Source organism: Aphelocoma coerulescens, chromosome 1, assembly GCF_041296385.1.
Source record: "Aphelocoma coerulescens isolate FSJ_1873_10779 chromosome 1, UR_Acoe_1.0, whole genome shotgun sequence".
In the NCBI taxonomy this organism is placed as follows: Eukaryota; Metazoa; Chordata; class Aves; order Passeriformes; family Corvidae; genus Aphelocoma; species Aphelocoma coerulescens.
In genome coordinates this window covers 66,890,380-66,909,735 of record NC_091013.1, presented here as the reverse complement: position 1 = coordinate 66,909,735, position 19,356 = coordinate 66,890,380, and the positions used below count along the sequence as shown (strand labels likewise).

At 41.7% G+C, this 19,356-nt stretch overlaps 1 protein-coding gene across 2 annotated transcripts; it reads left to right on the top strand.

The window, feature by feature from the left end:
• The first annotated feature begins 135 nt into the window (after positions 1-135).
• CKAP2 (cytoskeleton associated protein 2) lies at positions 136-19,348 on the top strand. Of its 2 annotated transcripts, none has more exons than XM_069011486.1 (9): positions 136-201; positions 1,775-1,862; positions 2,645-2,720; positions 4,427-5,247; positions 6,288-6,453; positions 6,965-7,132; positions 7,685-7,757; positions 8,473-8,863; positions 18,645-19,348. In XM_069011486.1, the coding sequence occupies exons 1-9, from the start codon at positions 141-143 to the stop codon at positions 18,880-18,882; spliced, it is 2,082 nt and encodes a 693-aa protein (XP_068867587.1). In that variant the 5' UTR covers positions 136-140; the 3' UTR covers positions 18,883-19,348. The 2 variants fall into 2 exon arrangements, with proteins under 2 accessions (XP_068867587.1, XP_068867578.1); XM_069011477.1 differs by having other exon boundaries at positions 2,642-2,720.
• Positions 19,349-19,356: the final 8 nt, after the last annotated feature.

The following is a 19,356-nucleotide window of genomic DNA, read 5'->3' as shown; positions in this document are numbered from 1 at the left end:
GCGGCCCGGGGAGCGGCCGCCATGTTCCCCCCCGCCGAGCGGCGGGAGCGCAGCGCCCGCCGCCATTGGCCAGTTCAAGCCCCGCGGCCGGGCCAATCGGGGCGGCGCCGGGCGATTCAAACGCTCGGTGCTCTGTGGCCATGGCGGCGCGTGTGGCTCCGCAGCTCCCGGCTAGTCGCAGGTCCGAGCCCGCATTCCGCGGTAAGGCCGGGATACCGGGCTGGGACAGGGGTACCGGGACACTCAGGCACCGCAGGACACCGAGGGGCCGAGTCGCCCCCGCTGCGGACCGCCTGCTCGCGCGGAGCTGAGCGTTACTGGCCGCCGTTGCAGCCTCGCGGGTCGCCACGGCGGGTGGCAGGGGAGCCGGTGGGAGAGGAGCTGGTTGCTTTCTCTGGCCAGTGGGAGGGCAGGGCAGGAGCTCCAGGCGAGGTCGGAGACCGGACAGGTCTTGGCAGCAGCGCTCGCTGTCGTGGTCTTACAGCTTCCGAGCGGTGCGAGAGGGCGTACGAGACTTCAACCTCCCTTGACACGGCTGGGGCCGGTACGGACCCCGCCCCATCCTGTTCCCTACCCCAGGTAGGGCTCCTGGGATGGAAGCCTTCCCTCCTGACAAACGAGACGCCCTGACGTTAAGGGCATCCCCTTGAAAGCAGCAAGTGCGGCGCCGACCTAGACCCGCGCTCTTCTGCTTATTTACTTTCTGACCGGTTCGGCTTCTGCAAGTTAAAGCAAGGAAGTTGCTTTGGTGGGGCTTTGCTGTTTGTGTGAGGGGCGGTGAGAACCGCTTTTGCAGCAGAAGGTGCTGGGAGGCTCTGGGATGCACGTCGAGCCCTGTCTCTTGGCAGGGGCACCGCTGCTGTACGAGCTGTGGTAGCTCCTTCACAAGCCGGTGATGGACGCTGCCTTCTGTACGCTTTTTCTAGAGAAGGGCAAGGAGCTGGGGAAGGGTCTGGAACACAAGCGCTATAAAGAGCGGCTGAGGAACCTGGGGGTGTTTAGCGTGGAGAAGAGGCTCGGGGGGACCTTACCAGTCTCTGGAACTGCCTAAAAGGAGGGTGGAGCCAGGTGGGGATCGGCCTCTTCTCCCAGGCAGCCAGTGACGGGACAAGAGGACACGGTCTCTAGCTGTTACAGGGGAAGTTTAGGCTGGGCATTAGGAGGAATTTCTTGACAGAAGAGGTGGTGAGGCATGGGAATGGACTGTCCAGGGAGATGGTAGAGTCACCATCCCTGGAAGGACAGTGACAGCTGTTCTCAGAGCCTTTTCAGGATCACTTTGTGCTGTTATTAACACTTCCAGCAGTCTAACATTTGTGACAGTGGAAGATAAGCAAATGATTTTACAGATGGTCAGTTGGGTTCATGTGCATGGTATTTGTGATGTATGCTATACTTGCTACTGCCACAAGTGAAAAGTGTGCTTGCTGAACCAACAGTAACTATGTGAAATACTGGACAGGCATCCAGAAGATAAGAGCAAGCTGGACTTCTTCACGTCACAAAATTGTGTTTCTTTTAGCTTAATACAGCAAACCAGCCATCGTGTGTAGCTGTGAAATTACATTCAACCATCCCTTGAATTTTGCCTTTCTCAAGAAATGTGAGAACATGTAAGATACTGAGATGTAAAAACTAAAGATTTCTTAATCTGTAGTGTCTATATTATGTAACGTCTTGATGCTTTTCTAATTGCATTTACTTCTTGACTAAGAAAGTTTGGCATTAATATTTCAGCTAAAATAACAAGTCTGTCTTTCTTAAAATCTGCTAGAACAAAGACGACAGAAAGTCGAGGAGTATCTATCAAGAAAGAAGACTTTTTCTGGTGTGTCCATTCAAGAAAACCAGACATCAATCAGGTAGTATTTCTGCTATGGCTTACATTCTCTTATTTTTATATTCACTAATGTTCCTTCAATTTAATCTCAGCTGGCTTCTGTAAGATCATCTGATGCAAAGATACCACTTGCTATCTAGAATGTTCATTTTCAGTCACATGCAGTAGTACCACATCTGTTATATAACACATCACAAAGCACCTGAGGAAGAATTTGGATTTGTAACCTTGTAAACAGAGATGTTTTTCTTCTGAGCTGTCAATACATTTTCATAGTTGCTAGGAGTCAATACTGGTCTTGGTGGTTTTGTAACTTTCTGGGTAGTCTGATGCCAGCTCTGGTGCCTGACTGAAGGTTTTGGAAACTGTCAGTGTGGTGGGAACTACGTGTCCTTCTTCAGACTTGCCTCAAATGGCCTGGGCTCTCATGATTGCAGTAGCTGAGCTTCAGCTTCTTGTGCTACTCCCCTTTTCCCCTCAACTGCAGCATTTAGAAACTTGACCTTCTGTACCAGATGCATCAGACTAGACAAGTTGGTACTCATTCTTAAACATGAGAAATTACACCTGCAGTAAATTCCAATCTGTTAGACAGCTCTTTATGATGTAAGAAGCCTGGGTTCTGATCAGTGGTTGCTTAACCGCTTGTTTTTGCTGGAGGAATAGTACAAGCTAAACAGAAATGCTTCAGTATGAGTTCAGGCTGCAGACTGACAACTGAAACACGTGAGCATCCTCTAAAAAATACATTCCTTTGTTGCATGATTTAAGATGTCTTTGGATTTGTTTTTTCTTTATAAGCAGTAGCAGAACTAGGAGAGCGACTACCAGTAAACTGCAAGACAAATTACAGCTCTCAACATCTCCTAAGCCAGAAATGGTAAGTTTTTGACTGATACTTATACTGATGGTACTCTGTTTCTATGGGTACAACATTCCACTTACTTAAATTTATTTATTTATTGTATGACTTCCAGAGCATGAGAATTTTGCAGGTGCAGAGGTGTGGTTTGTTAAAACTCTTAATCACTGCTTACTATATGCTTTTTGGAAAGCTGTCATATTACAGTAGGAAATGGATCATATTGCTATTCAGTTTGTACCCAACAGGAGAGAGAGTTAAAGAGGATACCATTATTGCTAAATAATGCTTAATTTTTAACAACATTTCTCAAGAATCTCAGAGGGGTTTTTGATACATTTTGAGTCTTCGGGGGAGTTATTTAAAATCTGAGTAAGGTCACCTGTCACACTAAAAAAGTTTTCTGTTACTTGGAAGAAAACCAAACCATTAACAAAATAAACTGTTAAGTGTTTAGAGTTTTTCAGTGGTGTGCTGGCAAAACTAATGTAATCAGAAGTAAATGCCAATACCTAATCAGAGTTCAAGGGAATGTGTTCCCTGTATCATTTCATGTCACTTTCCTGGAGTTAAGATGCAAATGGCTGTGCTGCTTAGAAATAGCAAAATAGAGATTCTTCTCCAGACCTGTTCTCAGGGAAAGGTGAGGAAAAAATAGACATAAGACCTGTGTTCATGTTAGACAGTTTTGAGTTTGGCTTTTAAAATATTTGAGACCTGGAGTTACTTGAGGAGAAAAGCAAAAAATTTAAAACTTCAAAACTGAATGTTGAGGAGAAAAATTCCAAAAGAGAGAGAACAAAAGTGCTTTCCTAGAAATTTCCTGAAGGGACATATTTTGTTCTGTATAAATATCTTGTGTTAAAGTTGAGTTAAACTACGTAGTTTCCTAAATTAAGGGTCCTCACACTCAAGATCTGGTTATGTAGGCTTTGTAAAATCTAACTACTAAGCCTCAACGACAGACCAGGAAATGAGATGCAGTGCAGTTTTCCTACAGGGCATCTTCCTTAAAGTCTGCTCCTTCAGACTTCCACGTGTCATTCACATGGTTTTTTCCTGCCTTTGGATATTTCACTCTTCCAAAAGCTGCTGCTTGGACAATGCTGAATTCGTTGCTGTAGAGCATCTTTTTTGGAGGAAAAGACCCCTCTTATGAGGCATTGTGCTGAGAACATGTGGCTGAGAGTTTCAGTAAAGCCATGTAAAACTGATGTAACTATTCTCAACTTGCAGCATCCTATATCTCAATTGTCAGATAAATTCTCCCTCTTCTGGTAACATCTCTTAGTGCCTTAATTACTATTTTACTCACTATCTTGTGTTAGTAGGCTATCCACACTAAGTGGAGGAATGGTGCTGCCTTTAAGTAATGAGGTATGCAAACAGAGATACTGCTTTTGACTATATACAGCCTAAAGCAACTACTTTTTAACTCTTCTAAGAAGGTAATTTGGGCAGTTAAAAGCCAGCAGTTGCTTTAAGAGTTTTATTTCTTACTTCCAAGGCAGCATTTAAGCAATTGTTACTTGATTTTTTGATGTGAATTCTGCAGTAATAGTTGACAAATAATCTACTCAGTATTTATACATTGCTTCTGTAGGCACCTGGCATTTACTGTTAAGCACTTTAATCCTGTAAATCATTGGAAGCCTCTTTGGAAATAAGTAACATGCAGCATGAACGTACTCCTAACATCTTCATGGACTTGCTTTTGATTTCAGGAAAATAAAGAGAATGTTGATGAAGTGTCATGGGACCACTCAGTTGTAAGCTCAGAAACAAAAGTTACTTTAAACTCTTCTACAATTCCACTGACAAGTTGCCTATCAGGCACAAACTGTAATCTTGAAGATCAAGATCCAAAGAATAAAGTTATTAATATAAAATCTCAGCATGTATCACTTAGCAAGGCCTTCTTGGAAATAAAAAGAATTAAAGAGAAGCATTTGATAGCAGAAAAACAAAATGCAAGTATCAGTGCACCAAAGAAACCAGCTCTTGGCAGGTATCGTGGCAAAGTTATCCAATCCAAGATAAATTCTTTCCGAAAAGCAGTAAAAACCGAGGGGGAAAAGAGTTCTTTGCCAGACAAGAAGCCTTTTCCTTCTGCCACCAAACAAGCAGCAAATTCTTTGTCCACGAAAAGCTGTAATGCAGTTCTGAAGACCATCAAAGTCACAAACAACCCTAAGTCTGTAAAATCAAATGGTGTCCTGCCATTTCAAAGCAAACCATCTGACAAAGCTGCTACTAACTTGCAGTCTGGCCTGAAGAAACAGCTGACATTTACAGTAGGACCAAAGAAAGTAACAGTCCCAAAAGTGGTTGGTGGAAGGGGACCACAGCCATCAAAGGCTGCTTCTAGCAAGCCTGATCGCAGAGCGTGGGGTGCGAAGAAATGTGCAGATTTCTGTGAAGATGCAAGACCAGAAGCTCCAACAAAATCAACTTTTGTTGCTCCTGGTACAAAATCAGGACAGAATTCTAAAACGGATGGCAAGAGAAAATCTATTCTGCCAAAAGAGTCAGCAGAAGAGAGAAGGTAACTAAACTACTCTTGTAGCTTGATCTTGGAAGCTATTCAGTCCTTTTTCCCAAGAATAGCTAGACTCTCAAAAACAGAGAACTAAGTGTTTGGACTTGATGCCCAAGGACAACAGACTAAAACTTTAGACCTAAACTGAGAAATTGGGATTCAAATTGATTGCAGGAGCTTTCCAGGCTTACAACTTTTCCTGTGCAGTTAAAAAATAGATGTTGCTGGAGCTGTTTTTTAGTCTAAGTGTTGTGACAGCCTTAAGGATGACAGATAATCCTGTAAATTAATTTCACGTGCATGTCACAGTTTAAAAAAAAAATGACTGAGGCAGGATGTATATAGATGGGACCATCTTTACAGACTGAAGGAGAACACTTGTCAATGACATTTCAGTGAATGAAGCATAGACAATGGGTGGGAATATGATTCACAGTCTAAAAGTTATTTAATATTCCTCACATAGAGCTCCTTGTAGTACGTCACATTTACAAAAAATTGATGGTCTAGGGGGTGGAGTTGAAATGAAATATTAAAACTGAATTATGCTTCACATCAGATTTTATAAATTGTGTGATAGGATTGTTTTGGGCTGCTCTCCATTCTTTGTGTTTTAAGAGATTAGGGTAATTTGGGGGGTGTAAAGTGGACTTAGCCACCGCAACATTTGTGTTTTAAGAGACTAGTTTCTAGTTTTCTGGTTTGAAGTGGGATTGGGGGAAAAAAAAGTGACACAGATGAATAATTCAGAAGCATTTTTTTACCTTCTTTTGACAACAAGGGTTTGTAACCTAAGTCCCTTGTTCTGGAAGGGAAGAGATTAAAGTGTTTTAACCTGATAGCTACCTAAAGCAGACAGTAATATGCGTAGTTTTGGAAATTCCATGCAGATCTAAAAGGTAGCTTTATGCCTCTTGGGATTAAAGGGAGAAGACTCAGACTACCTGGAAAGTGTATCTTGGCATGATTTACCCTAATTAGCGTCAGTCAATGTAAAAAAAAGATAAAACATCTGTTAGTTTAGCTGATAATATTCCTAAATGCAGAGCTCGCCTGGATGAATGGAGGGCATCTAGAGGAAAAGCCATGAGACGACCTCCTATATATGCACTTCTGGGACCCCAGTCTAAAAGTGAAGAACAAGAACTCTCTGCTGCTGATATAGAAAAGGTCAACAAGACTCTGAGTGAATGCCTGCAGCTAACAGAACAGGTACTTGGACCCCTGCCTACTGAGTTCTGATCATATAAGTCCTGACAACATGTAAATCCTATGGGCATGCCAGACCCACGTGAATCAAATAGAGGGGACTAATTGTTCCCCAAGTTAAGCAATATCATAGTTTTTGTCAACAACTGAAGAAATTAAGCTTTACTAACTTACTGAGCTACTGAATAAGTAAGTATAGGCAATAATGGTAATAATAGTAGTAGAACTACCATGTAATGAGAGTAGCTAGAAGGAATTAACCTATAACAAGTTTGCATTTCCAGAAACTTGTCTGTACTTCTGAAAAAGTCTGTTTCAAGTAGTTCTGAAGATGCTTGTACATCTTACTACCCCTTCTACTTACAAGACTGTATAATTAATTCTAATTTTGAAAAACAGGTGAATCACAATTCTGCCACAGAAAAAACCCTTGCTTTCTAGTTCAAAAGCAACAACACTACAGCACCTCAATGTGTCAACTGCATTTAAATCTCTACTTTTGTGTTCACTTTAGGGGCATCAAGGTGATGAAGTACGTGCCATGTTGGAAGATCTGATACAGAGCATTCCTGGGGTTAAAAAGCTTGCAAAATATTGGATCTGCTGTATGCATCTTGAACAGAGGGGCCATCTTGAAAAGCTTATTGCTGTCTATGAAGAGGCCATTTTGGCAGGAGCAATGGTGAGCAACTTTTATTAATACCTGAGATTAACAGTTAGAAAGGCATGAAAGCATGGCATGTAAAATACAACTGCTTCTGATTTCATGAAATACCTTTATAGTAGGAGGAGAGCCATATGACCTACCTGACCATTAAATAATGGATTTGGTTTGCTCTGTAACCACTGTAGATACTACTTTGAAGAAGAAAGGTTTAGGATCATCAAATTACCATATGATGTTCTGCCTAGAACGAAAGAAAGACTGAGACTTCTAGTACCACTAGAAACCCAAAATAGAACTTAATTTTACATTTACTGATGGACTTAATTTCTATGCTTTAATATCAGCAAGATTTCAGAGCATCAAATACAGCTTTAGCACACCAAATACTGAAAAGACAGGATTTACTTGTGTTCTGACTTAATTCTGAACAGCATTAAATAAAGGATTTGTAATATGAACATCATGTGACCTATTCCACTTTCCCTGTAACTATTATACCAATCAAATAAGCTGAGATGATAATTCATTTTGGAAATGTCTTTCTGAAACAGTACAACTTTTTTTCAGCCCAAAGAGGAATTGCGACACACCCTAGTAGATACAATCAAAAATACTGAAAGTCTTTGTAACTCTGAGAATGGTAAGTTTGAATAACCTGTTCTAGTTATATGTCTGACTTGACAGGCAACACAGGCTGTTTAAACTATTTGTACTGATACTAAATTTTATTTCATGGAAGATTTTCTGTGATCATTTTATACTCAATTGTCTTTGAAAACAATCTTGGCTAAGTAAATCCTCTTCAACAGTGGGTATGTTAAAATGATTTGGGATGCTCTTGTATTCAGACTTGTTACTTTATCAAAGCTGTGTCATCCAGCTATTTCAGCCTGATAATCAAAGAGTAAATAAAAATACTCTTGTGAGCCAAAAGTCAGTGCCTCTGACACAAACCCCTTCACTACCAGAAGCATGGTGGTTTTATGGCAGAGTGTCAATTAAAGGTTGTAAATATTCTAATTTTGGAAGTAAAGTAGCCATAAATATTCCACTTCAGTGTAACATAACCTGACAGGTATCTGAACCCTGAAACTGGCTGAAATACTTGTTGAGAGCTGCTGCACTTGAAAAGGAAGACAATGACTTCTCAAGATGTGTACTTAGCCTGAGCTTTCAGGTTGCAGGTTCTTGAAGGTGGCTAAAATGATTAGTAACTTTAATAATTGTGGCTCAGACTCAATGCATCCTCAACTTTTATTCTCATGTAAAGCTCTAAGATTTCAGGTATCTCTCTAAAACATTCTCTTTAGTTGTAATTAATTGCAGCTGTACTTTCTTCAATGTTTTATTTTTAGGGGCAACTGTGATAGAAGCTCATTTAAGTGAGGTAGTGGAAGTCAGCAAGGAACCAAATTCACCTGTAGAGCCTGTTCAGGAAGCCTTCAAGGACTTCTGCCCTGATGATGACCAAAAAGCAGAGTGTGATAATAACAGGGCAGAGAAAAGCAGTGAAGTTATCAAAAAAGAAGAAATTGATTTAGACTTAAAACCAAGAGGAGAGATCTTGCCAAAAAAGAATAAAAAGCACAAGGCTAAAGAACGGGCAAAAAAGAAAGGAAAATGTGAAAGAGAACAGGATGAGGATGGGAAAAAAAATATGGCCCAAGCAGTTAATTCTCCTGAGAAGGAGAATGACACATCTTATTCAATGAGATACAATCTTCCTACCACACCATACTTGGAAAGGTAAGATTACTTCAGGTAACCATGGAAAGTCTGTAGTGTCCGGAGTAACAGTACTGTTTGTGTCCAGTTGAAACAGGGAGGCACTGTATTTATGAATACTTAGTTGAAAGCTCTCAAGAACTACATTTTTAGGATTGCTTCCTCTTCCTGTAGAAGGAAGTATTTTTAAGTAAGCTCCTCTTGTGATTGATGGAGGCAGACAAAGAGGTTTAATCAAATTAGAGAATTTATTAATTACAGCAAGCAAGGCATAAGCAAAATCAGCGCTGGGCGACAGGGGAGTCCCCGCTCCACCGAATTGCCGCAGGGGTTTGCAAATTTCAGTCCTTCTTTTATGCAGGATCGTTTCCTGTTAACTCTTCTTTAAGGGAGTACTCTGCGCATGTGTGAACTTGTTGCTAGGGGGTCGTTTTCTGCCTTCTGGTGGTCGATGGCTGAAGGCTAGTAGTCTTCTTCAGGTGCCCTCTGGGTGACCTTTTCCATATTTGGTCAGTTAGTATCCCCTGCTTTTCTTCCTGGAGCTTAAACAATAGTATACTTACAGCACTTACAACCTTTACATATAGATTTGTTAAGACATTTCCTGTTATGTACATTGTGGCCTGTGTCAGCTCTTTTCAATGAACAAAATACCCTCATTTATTACAATCCCCCCTTTTTCTCTTGTTCATTTTTGTTCATTGAATCTTTTTAGCTCCTGTTTAGCTAATTCTAACATTTCTTCTTCATGATTTTCTGATATCTGCTGGTATTTAGCCCTAAGGAGCATTAAATGTGCTACTTCTAAGCGCCCTTTTACTATGGAGATCAACTTATTAAGTATACACGGCCCAAATGTGAGTCCTAGGACTAACAGAATTAGAGGCCCTGCGATGGTAGATAACAAAGTGGTTAACCAGGGTGAATGGTTAAACCAGGATTCATACCAGCTCTGTTGTGTCTCTCTTTCTCTTTTCCGTTGTTCTAGCCGTTTTCTTAGTTCAGTCATGGTGTCTATCACTACCCCAGTGTGGTCTGCGTAGACACAGCATTCTTCTTTGAGTGCTACACACAGTCCTCCCTGCTGAAGGAATAATAAGTCTAAACCCCTCCTATTTTGTAGGACTACTTCTGATAGAGATCTTACTGATTTTACTAGGCCATCAATTGCTTGTTCTATTCGGCTTAGATCTTCATCTACTGAGACCCTTAGTGCTCTTAACTCTTTTTGCTGGGTGACTAAGGATGCTATTCCAGTTCCTGCCCCAACTCCTCCTATAGTGAGAAGGGTTGCTATGGTTAATGCAGTAAAAGGTTCTCTTTTTACTAGGTGATGATCTGCTGTGGTGTGTTGTTGGTACATGTATTCACTAGGATGATACGTGATTCGAGGTATGATGGACACTTGAATACAATAATCGTGGGTGTAATTAAATAGTTTGAGCGAAAGGCAGGGTGTGATTCCTATATTGTTACACACCCATTTAGTATTTGCGGCTGGGAGCAACCAATCTGCAGGTTTTTCATCTTCTTTAGGTGATATCTTTACCTCACACAAATGTTCTTTATGTTTTGGAATGTTTCCTATACATCTTCCTTTCCCAGTTACTTGAGACAAAGTCAGTCCTTGAATTGATTCTTTTCTCTGTTTCCAAAGACATTGTGCTGGGTTTGTGCCGTTAATTCTTCTAGCCTTTGCAGTCACACCTATTCCTTCATAAAAAGGCGGCCTGATGTTGTAACATAACCAGCATTCCTTAGTTAGCTCTGGATTGGTCTTATTTATTACACCATAACTAGCTTGCATGATCTTCCATAGAGCACTATATTCTAAATTTGTTTTAACATCAGTTGGATTCTCGCTCTGGGGAGTGATTGTTATACTACCAACCTGCTGAGTTTTGTTTATATTGCCTATTTCCTCTAGTTCCCCTAGACCCTGGTTTGGTCCAACTAGTTCTGGATCAGGGGGTGCGTGTTCTTTCTTAATCATTATTAGGTTTCCTCTATCTTTCCCGGGTTCCCAGTGTCTGATTCCCCAGATTTTCCCCAGTAACCAATCCGGATTAGTGGGTTGCATTATATTTATATATATAAAGGAACAGGTCCCCATATATGTCGTCTCTCCAGAAGGTCCTCTTCGTGGCTTAGTGCACCCTACGGGCCCGAACCCAGCTTTCAGAAATTTGTCTGGTCCCCCTCCCGGGATCCAGTCGGAGGCTATTGTCTCACACCCCCAATATCCACAGAAATATTCTCCTGGATAATTACAGTATGATTTCCCTCGATTAGCGGTTGGACACATATAAAATCCTGTTAGGTTTAGTTCTTTTCCACAGTGTTCAATAGCTGTTAGATCACATAATCCCGCTCGAAAACTTGGTGCCCCTACAGTGGTATTTGTTTGTAGTATCCTATTATCACTTAACCTAACTAATGACCATTTAAAGGGTTCGTGTGGAAAGTGTGTCTCTTCTAAAGTCTCAACCCCGTTCAATTTAATTAAGCAAAGCATGATTAGTAGAAAAATATTACGCTGGGCTAAATGATGGAGTCGATTTGTGGTAATAGTTATTTGGTTACTATAGTTTGGTGGTGTCTTTCCCCCTTTCACATGTCGCGGGTCACACTGAGGCTTTCTAGTCCCACTCCTGAGGCAGTTCTGCAAGCATTGCTCTAGTATCCCAATACAGGGGTTCTTTCCTCCACAGCTTTTTACTCCTCTGCCTCGCTCGTCGACCCGGTTGCTTCGGGCCACGAGGGGTACCATCTTCTCGGCAGCAGGAGTATTTTTCAGGAGGTCCTTGGGATCGAGCCTGTCGGGTTTCTTGCCTCTTAATGTAGGAGTTCCAATTACGGTTCTTAACTTCTGGAGCGTTACACTGGACTCCCCTCAGGCGTTTGCGACAAATGCTGTCACAGATGTCAGCTACAAAGGGGGCCGGTAAGTTAAAGTTGTAACAATAATAATGGGGATTAATTCCCTTAAATACTATTTCCCACCATTCACTTGACCCCTTTTTTAGAATTCCTCGTGATACTGCATGTGCTAGAGCCCAATTAGTAAATTGACCTTGAAGCTTCCGGCAGGGGATGCAAACTCCTCTGGGGGGAGTTCCCCTTTCACAATGACTCCACCACTTTTCCCTGCATACTATACATATATAACAAACAAAAGGATAACATCTACAATTAGAATTCCCACACCTTATTCTAACATCATTTTTAAAAATTAGTCCTTCATCTGTATACAGAGGATTGGGTAAATACTCGATTTTGTATTTGCTCATTTACAGTCTTTTCTTTGAATTTTCAATTTTAAGTCTCCAGGAGGACTGGTTACTTGCCACTGGGGGGATGGCTTTTCCACAGGTCCTTTAATTCTGCTTGCATGCGTCCATCCTCTTTCAGCTGTTCTTATTGCTGTTTCTGTAGTAAGTAGAACAAGATAAGGTCCCTCCCATTGTGGGGTTAATGAGGTTTCTTTCCATGATTTGATTAATACCCAATCTCCTGGTTGAATTCGATGTAGTTTAAGTTCTAGCGGGGGCCTTTGAGTTATCATGCCCTTTTTCCATAATTCTTCTCTATATCTCATTAAGGTAATAATGTAATGATTCATGTTTTGGTCTCTTAGATTTGGGTGATCTTGAGGTTCCCCCATATTATAAGGCATTCCATACAGCATCTCAAAAGGGGAGATTCCCATGTCAGATCTTGGTTGAGTCCGTATGTTTAACAAAGCTAATGGTAGACATTTCACCCACGACAACTTGGTTTCAAGCATAAGCTTTGTCAATTGCTTCTTTATTTCTCCATTCATTCTTTCTACTCGTCCTGAACTTTGGGGATGCCAGGGGGTATGATATTCCCACTTTATTCCCATAATTCCCATTACTTCTTTGATGATTTTAGATACAAAGTGGGGTCCTCGGTCGGAGTCAATAGTCTCAATTATTCCATATCTAGGGATAATATTTTCTAATAGAACTTTGACCACTGTCTGTGCTGTTGCCCTTGCTGTGGGAAATGCTTCGACAAAATGCGTTAGATGGTCTACTATAACTAATAAGTATTTACTTCTTCCTACTTTGGGCAATTCGGTGAAATCTAGTTGTATGTTAGCAAAGGGCCTGTGTGCTAGTGGTCTCCCTCCCAATGGGCGTTCTCTTAAATAAGCCTTATTCACTTTAAGGCAAGTTATGCAGCCTTTAACAATTTGTTTTGCCAAATTATATATTCCAATACACATATACTTAGCGGCAAACTGGTCTGCTAGTGCTTGTGTTCCCCAATGAGTTTGGCTATGTATCCTTTGTAAAATTTCCACTGCTATTGATTTAGGTAGTACTACTCTTCCATCTGGGAGTTTCCATTCTCCTTCTGAATTTTCTTTTAGCCCCATTTGTGATAGTTTCTCTTTTTCTTGTTCTGTAAAACTATAAATGCACCTAGTTTTATTGGGGAATTTCTCCTTTGGTTGGTTCTTATCCTGAACTTGTCGTATAACCAAAAGTGCTGCCCTTTTTGCTTCTTGGTCTGCTGCGTTATTACCTCTACTTTTAAAATCTATTCCTTTCTGGTGACCTCTGAGATGTACTACAGCAATTCTTCTAGGCTCCCGTAAGGCCTGGAGTAGCTGTCTTATTAGCTCCTGATGGACTAAGTCTTTCCCTTGAGAGTTTATTAACCCTCGTTCTTCCCATATTTTCCCAAATGTATGTACCACTCCATATGCATATTTGGAGTCTGTATATATTGTCCCTGTTTTATTTTTCAGCAATCTCAGAGCTCGTAAGACTGCATACAATTCACAAGCTTGAGCTGACCAGGATCTACTTAGAGGTCCTGACTCTAAGACTTCTGACCCTTCCTCTTTAATGATTGCATAGCCAGATACTCTCTTTCCCTCTATTACCCGAGATGATCCGTCTACAAACAGCCTCTCCCCTTCTTCTAATTCTTCTTCTTCTAAGTCCGGTCGGATTTTGGTTTGTTCTTCTATAGTTAACATGCAATCATGGGCTAATTTATTCTCATTTGGTTCTCCGTATAAGAACTGGGCCGGATTTTGTAGTGTAGTGACCTCTAGTGTTAGCTTTGGGGAATCTAATAAGATCCCTTCATACTTTAAAAGTCTCGAATCTGTTATCCATTTTTCAGCTTTTTGTTGCAATATTCCCCTAATGTTATGTGGAGATAATACCTTGAGTTCCCCATTAAAAGTTATTTTACGTGCTTCTTCTACTAAGAGAGCACAGGCTACCACTGCCTGTAGGCATGTAGGCCATCCCTTGCTTACTGGATCTAATAGCTTTGACAAATATCCTACCGGTTTCTTTCTCCCAGCCCAATCTTGAGTTAATACTCCATATGCTGTCCCATTTTCAATGTTTACAAATAGATAAAATGGTCTTTTTAAATCAGGTAAACTTAGTACTGGAGCATTAATTAAATCCTGTTGCAGTTGTTCTAAATTCCTCTCATCCTCTCTGCTCCATTTCAATAACCCATCATGACTGAGCTTGTTATACAGAAATTTGACCTTGGTACTATAATTATCAATCCATTGTCTACAGTAGCCTACTAATCCTAGCAATTGCCTTACTTGTCTCTTGCTCCTTGGTGGTGGGAGTGAGAGGATTCCTTTCACTCTTTCGGGGTCTATTTTCTTCTCTCCTTTACTCAAATAATGGCCTAAATATTTTACTTCTTCTTTTACAAACTGTAATTTTGCCTTTGATACTTTTAGTCCCTTCAAACTTAGAAAGTTTAACAGTTTAATGCTCTCCTCCCGAACTTCTTCTTCTTTTCTTCCTGCAATCAGGAGGTCATCCACATACTGAATCAAAGTAATGTTTTCTCTTGTTTGATATTCTTGGAGGATTTGTTCTAATGCTTGTCCAAATAAATTTGGTGATTCTGTGAACCCTTGTGGCAGCACGGTCCACCGCAACTGTTGTCGCCTATGAGTATCTGGGTCCTCCCATTCAAAGGCAAAATAATCTCTACTATTTTCGTCTAAGGGGCAGGCCCAAAATGCATCTTTTAGATCAATTACACTATACCAGTGATTTTCTGGCCCTAGTCTACTTAATAGGGTGTATGGGTTAGCAACCACCGGGAACCGGGCCACTGTCCTCTTATTAATTTCTCTTAAATCATGCACTAATCGATAGGATCCATCTGGTTTCTTTACTGGTAAAATGGGTGTATTAAAAGGGGACATACAGGGCTCTAGGAGTCCCTTGCTTATTAGTCTGTCTATTTCAGGCTTTAGTCCTCGTTTCCCTTCTGGGGATATGGGATACTGCTTGATCCTTATTGGAATTTCTGGATCTTTTATGGTTACGGAGAAGGGCGGAATGTTCAGTTGGCCCACACTGTCAGGTGTGTACCATACCTCGGGGTTAATCTTCTCTTCATCCTCTACTCTAAGGGGGCATAGTTTGATTCTCAATTCTTTATTAATTACCTCTAGGTTTATCCCCAATTCTACTATGAGATCTCTACCCATGAGGTTATACTCTGCTTCTGGTGCCAACAAAAGGCTTCCTATTCCTAATTTTGATTCGGTTTCTATTAGGACATCTTTAATAACAGGGACTTCAAAAGGTTCACCCTTGGCACCCACTACAAGGGCGGTGTCTCGGGAGACTTTACACCCAGATGGTAAAACTTGGATAGTTGATCTTTCTGCTCCCGTATCTACCAGGAATTCAAATTCCTGGCATTGGGGACCGACTTTTATTTTTATCAAGGGCTCTGGATGTTTCTTGGTCCCCAGTAAGTAGAGCCCCTGACCCCTCTAATCTTCTTTAAACATCTTTTCATCTCTTATCCTCTTTCTGCAATCCCTTCTGATGTGTCCCTTCTCCCCACAATAAAAACATACGACTGCTTCCCTCCTTTCTACCCTCTGATTTCCCTCTGTGTTCCTAGGGGCCTTTCTGGGCATCTGCCCCATTCGGCGGGGAGAGTCTTGTTTTCTGCTTTCCCTTACTGCTGCCACCATCATTCTGACTTGTCTCTTGTGATTCTCTTCATCCCTCCTGACATATACTTTCTGTGCTTCCCTCAACAATTCATCTAATCCTCTCTCCTGCCAATTTTCTAGTTTTTCTAGCTTCTTCCTGATGTCATCCCATGATTTGGCTACAAATTGAGTTTTCAGAAGTGCCTGACCCAACTGTGTATCTGGGTCCAGGCCTGAATACAGCTGTAGATTCTTTCTTACTCTTTCTAGCCAATCTGTTGGAGTTTCCTCCTTTCTCTGCCTCTCATTAAAGGCCTTATTTATGTTTTGTCCTCTTGGTACTGCCTCTCGGACCCCTTGTATAACTATTGTCCTTAAGTCCTGCATATGAGTTCTGTGTGCTGGATCCTGATGATCCCAATTAGGGTTTTGTAAAGGCCATTTGATATCTGCCTGTGGGCCCTGAGCATGTTGGGCATCCCAAATTCGCATTCCCGCTCGCCTAATCATGTTCTTTTCTTCTGCAGTAAAAAGAATATTTAGAATTGACTGCAGCTCATCCCAGGTGTATATATTAGGGCCTAAAAATTGATCTAGCTTCTCTGCAACTCCCAGGGGGTCTTCTAATAGGTTCCCCATTTCCTTCTTAAAGTCCCGCACATCTCCAGAGCTAAGGGGAACTGAAATAAAGCCAATTCCTGGTTGGGGTCCCCCCATAGGCATTTCTCTTAATGGATAAAGGTTATGACGTCTAGCTCTGCTCCTTGTCATTGGTCTCTCCCGTTCAGGTTCAGGATTCCCTTCTTCTTCCTCTAGGGGCTGCTCAGGGAGTGGGAGTGGGGGTGCCTGTGGGGCCTGCGGAGGTATATAGGGGGGTGGAATCATCGGAACTTCCTCTTTCTTTTTATCTTTTCTTCTTACCCCTGAGTCTTCAGATTTTTCCTTTAAAGTAAACAGGAGTACCCCAGGGGTCTCTATCCATATTTTTGCATATTCACTCTCTTCTTGACTAAAAGGAGTTTTGGTTTCTACCCATAAATTCAAATCCTGTCTCACCCAGTCCTCGTAGGACCCAAATATAGGCCAAAATACGTTTCGTGATATCTGCTTTCCTCCCCAGACCTCTATGCAATAATAAATCATCTTGGCCTTATCTTTATTCTGTGTACTCGAATAATGCCTCCAATTATTCAATAAAAGCCCTAACGGACTATCCTCAGGTACTGGGGGAAACCTTATGGAACTAGAGGGCTTGCTTTTCCCCTGTCCCATCCTCTGGAGTGCCTTCAGGCGTTCTGTGTGTGGAATCACTCGCTTCCCCTGGTTCGTGGCCCACGCCCTCGCGGGCAATGGGAGCCGCACTACTGAGGGTCCACACTCGCTTGGGGAGTCCGGCTGCCGGCCCCCCTCTCACACACCACACTCGCCACACTCCAGGATACCCGACCCCGACCGAACGGATCCCTTTTCCGCAAATACTCACGCTTCCAGCGTCTTCGTCCGGACCTCTGTGCACAAAGTTTATGGGGTCGACCGGTTCCCTTTGCTTAATGCCTTGAGTTTAGGTTCGTCGGTGGGAGCGAGGTAAAGACTGAAGATACCGAGGCCACCAGAGGTGGGGCGCCTCCCCGATATCTCTGTCTTACCGTACCATTCCCATCCGAGTCACGGCACCAAATTGTGATTGATGGAGGCAGACAAAGAGGTTTAATCAAATTAGAGAATTTATTAATTACAGCAAGCAAGGCATAAGCAAAATCAGCGCTGGGCGACAGGGGAGTCCCCGCTCCACCGAATTGCCGCAGGGGTTTGCAAATTTCAGTCCTTCTTTTATGCAGGATCGTTTCCTGTTAACTCTTCTTTAAGGGAGTACTCTGCGCATGTGTGAACTTGTTGCTAGGGGGTCGTTTTCTGCCTTCTGGTGGTCGATGGCTGAAGGCTAGTAGTCTTCTTCAGGTGCCCTCTGGGTGACCTTTTCCATATTTGGTCAGTTAGTATCCCCTGCTTTTCTTCCTGGAGCTTAAACAATAGTATACTTACAGCACTTACAACCTTTACATATAGATTTGTTAAGACATTTCCTGTTATGTACATTGTGGCCTGTGTCAGCTCTTTTCAATGAACAAAATACCCTCATTTATTACACTCTATTTACGCAAACTGTTTTGCTTTATGAATGGTTCACTACAGAGTAACCAGACTTCTGTGGCAGAGACCAGATTTAGGATTCCCTCCCACTGTCAACATGGCAGTAGCAGTTCTACACTGAGCTAAGTAAAGAGAAAGTAGGTGTCTCCATTCCTCCTCTTTTCAAATGTAGATAAGGTTGTACGTCATATAACACAGAATTAGTGAACAAGATGTAACTGTCCTGTAAAAATTATCTTAATTGTGTGTTGAGGCAAAACCTGGGTAGTAACCTCAGTACAAACCAATTAACACTTTTTTTTCTGCCATAAGCTTTCTTCTAAGATAGCAGACTTAGGAAAGTTGTGCTCAGCTTTGACAGCTGATGGAGTTGGGGTCCTGGCAGCTGTCCACTGTCCCTCATAGCCAGAAGAACAGTTTCCCCATAATGGAATAGGAAAGAATCTTTCTTTGGAAACTCTTTTCAGGAGTTTTTCTGGGTTAAAATATTTTGCCTAAGAAAAGAGTTGTACATCTGGTTTTAACTGGATGAATGAGAAGAGGCTCATTTCCTTTGGCTATGGGAATGGGAAAGAGTTGAACAGGAATTGTGATTTGCTGTTTCTGCTAGTTGCTGCAGAAGTAGCTGGTATGATGGTGTGCCTATCTGTAATGGTTTTTTTTTTTCTTTTTCCTAAGTGTGAAGATGCATTCTGAGGCAAATGGCTGCAGTGCTAAAGATCTGAAAATTGTAACTCCTTTGCGATATTCTCAACGCATTCGGGAGAAGATGTGCAAGCTGCCTGAGGGTGTTAAAGATCAAGATTCATGTGTCTCTTCACTTGAGCAGCTGGGAGACTTGGAATCAAAAGCCACTGTGTTTATCCACAAACAGAGCAATGCTCTGCAAGAAACAAGTGCTGAAATAGAAGAGTAGAAGTAGTGCTACTGCTACAAGGGGGGGTTAAAGATTTCATACTTTTTAAGGGGAGTTGAAGGGTACTTGTTTTATGCAGCTTTGAGAAAGGAGCCTATCTACAGTTTGAGTGGATGGCCTGAGCTGAAATTTGACTGCCTGAGTCACTAAATAAACTTTTAAAGTTTCTGCCTTTTCAAAATTGCAACAAATCCTGTCCTGGTTTAGTACTAGACTAAACACTGTCTTTATGTTTCATTAAATTTTCAATTAAGGACTAGGTATAATGCTTGATATTACTAGTTGATTGTGGTATATAGCTACTATCTACTGTTTTCTTGTTGCAACTCCTATTAATTGCTTAGAAACCCTCAAGCTTTTAGTTTAAGGAAACAAAGTAATGTAGGTACATGTCTACACTGACAAGATTTAGCTTTGAAAACTGAAGCCAGCTACTATGGTGTGTGCTGAATTTGCTGTTGTATCTAGTTTTGC

Bases quoted from the DNA above. Each gene is read 5' to 3' on its own strand.
- CKAP2 (XM_069011477.1), top strand. From the start codon at position 141: ATGGCGGCGCGTGTGGCTCCGCAGCTCCCGGCTAGTCGCAGGTCCGAG. The intron at 2,721-4,426 runs GTAAGTTTTTGA...TTTTGATTTCAG, and splicing joins CATCTCCTAAGCCAGAAATG to GAAAATAAAGAGAATGTTGA. The intron at 6,454-6,964 runs GTACTTGGACCC...TGTTCACTTTAG, and splicing joins GCCTGCAGCTAACAGAACAG to GGGCATCAAGGTGATGAAGT.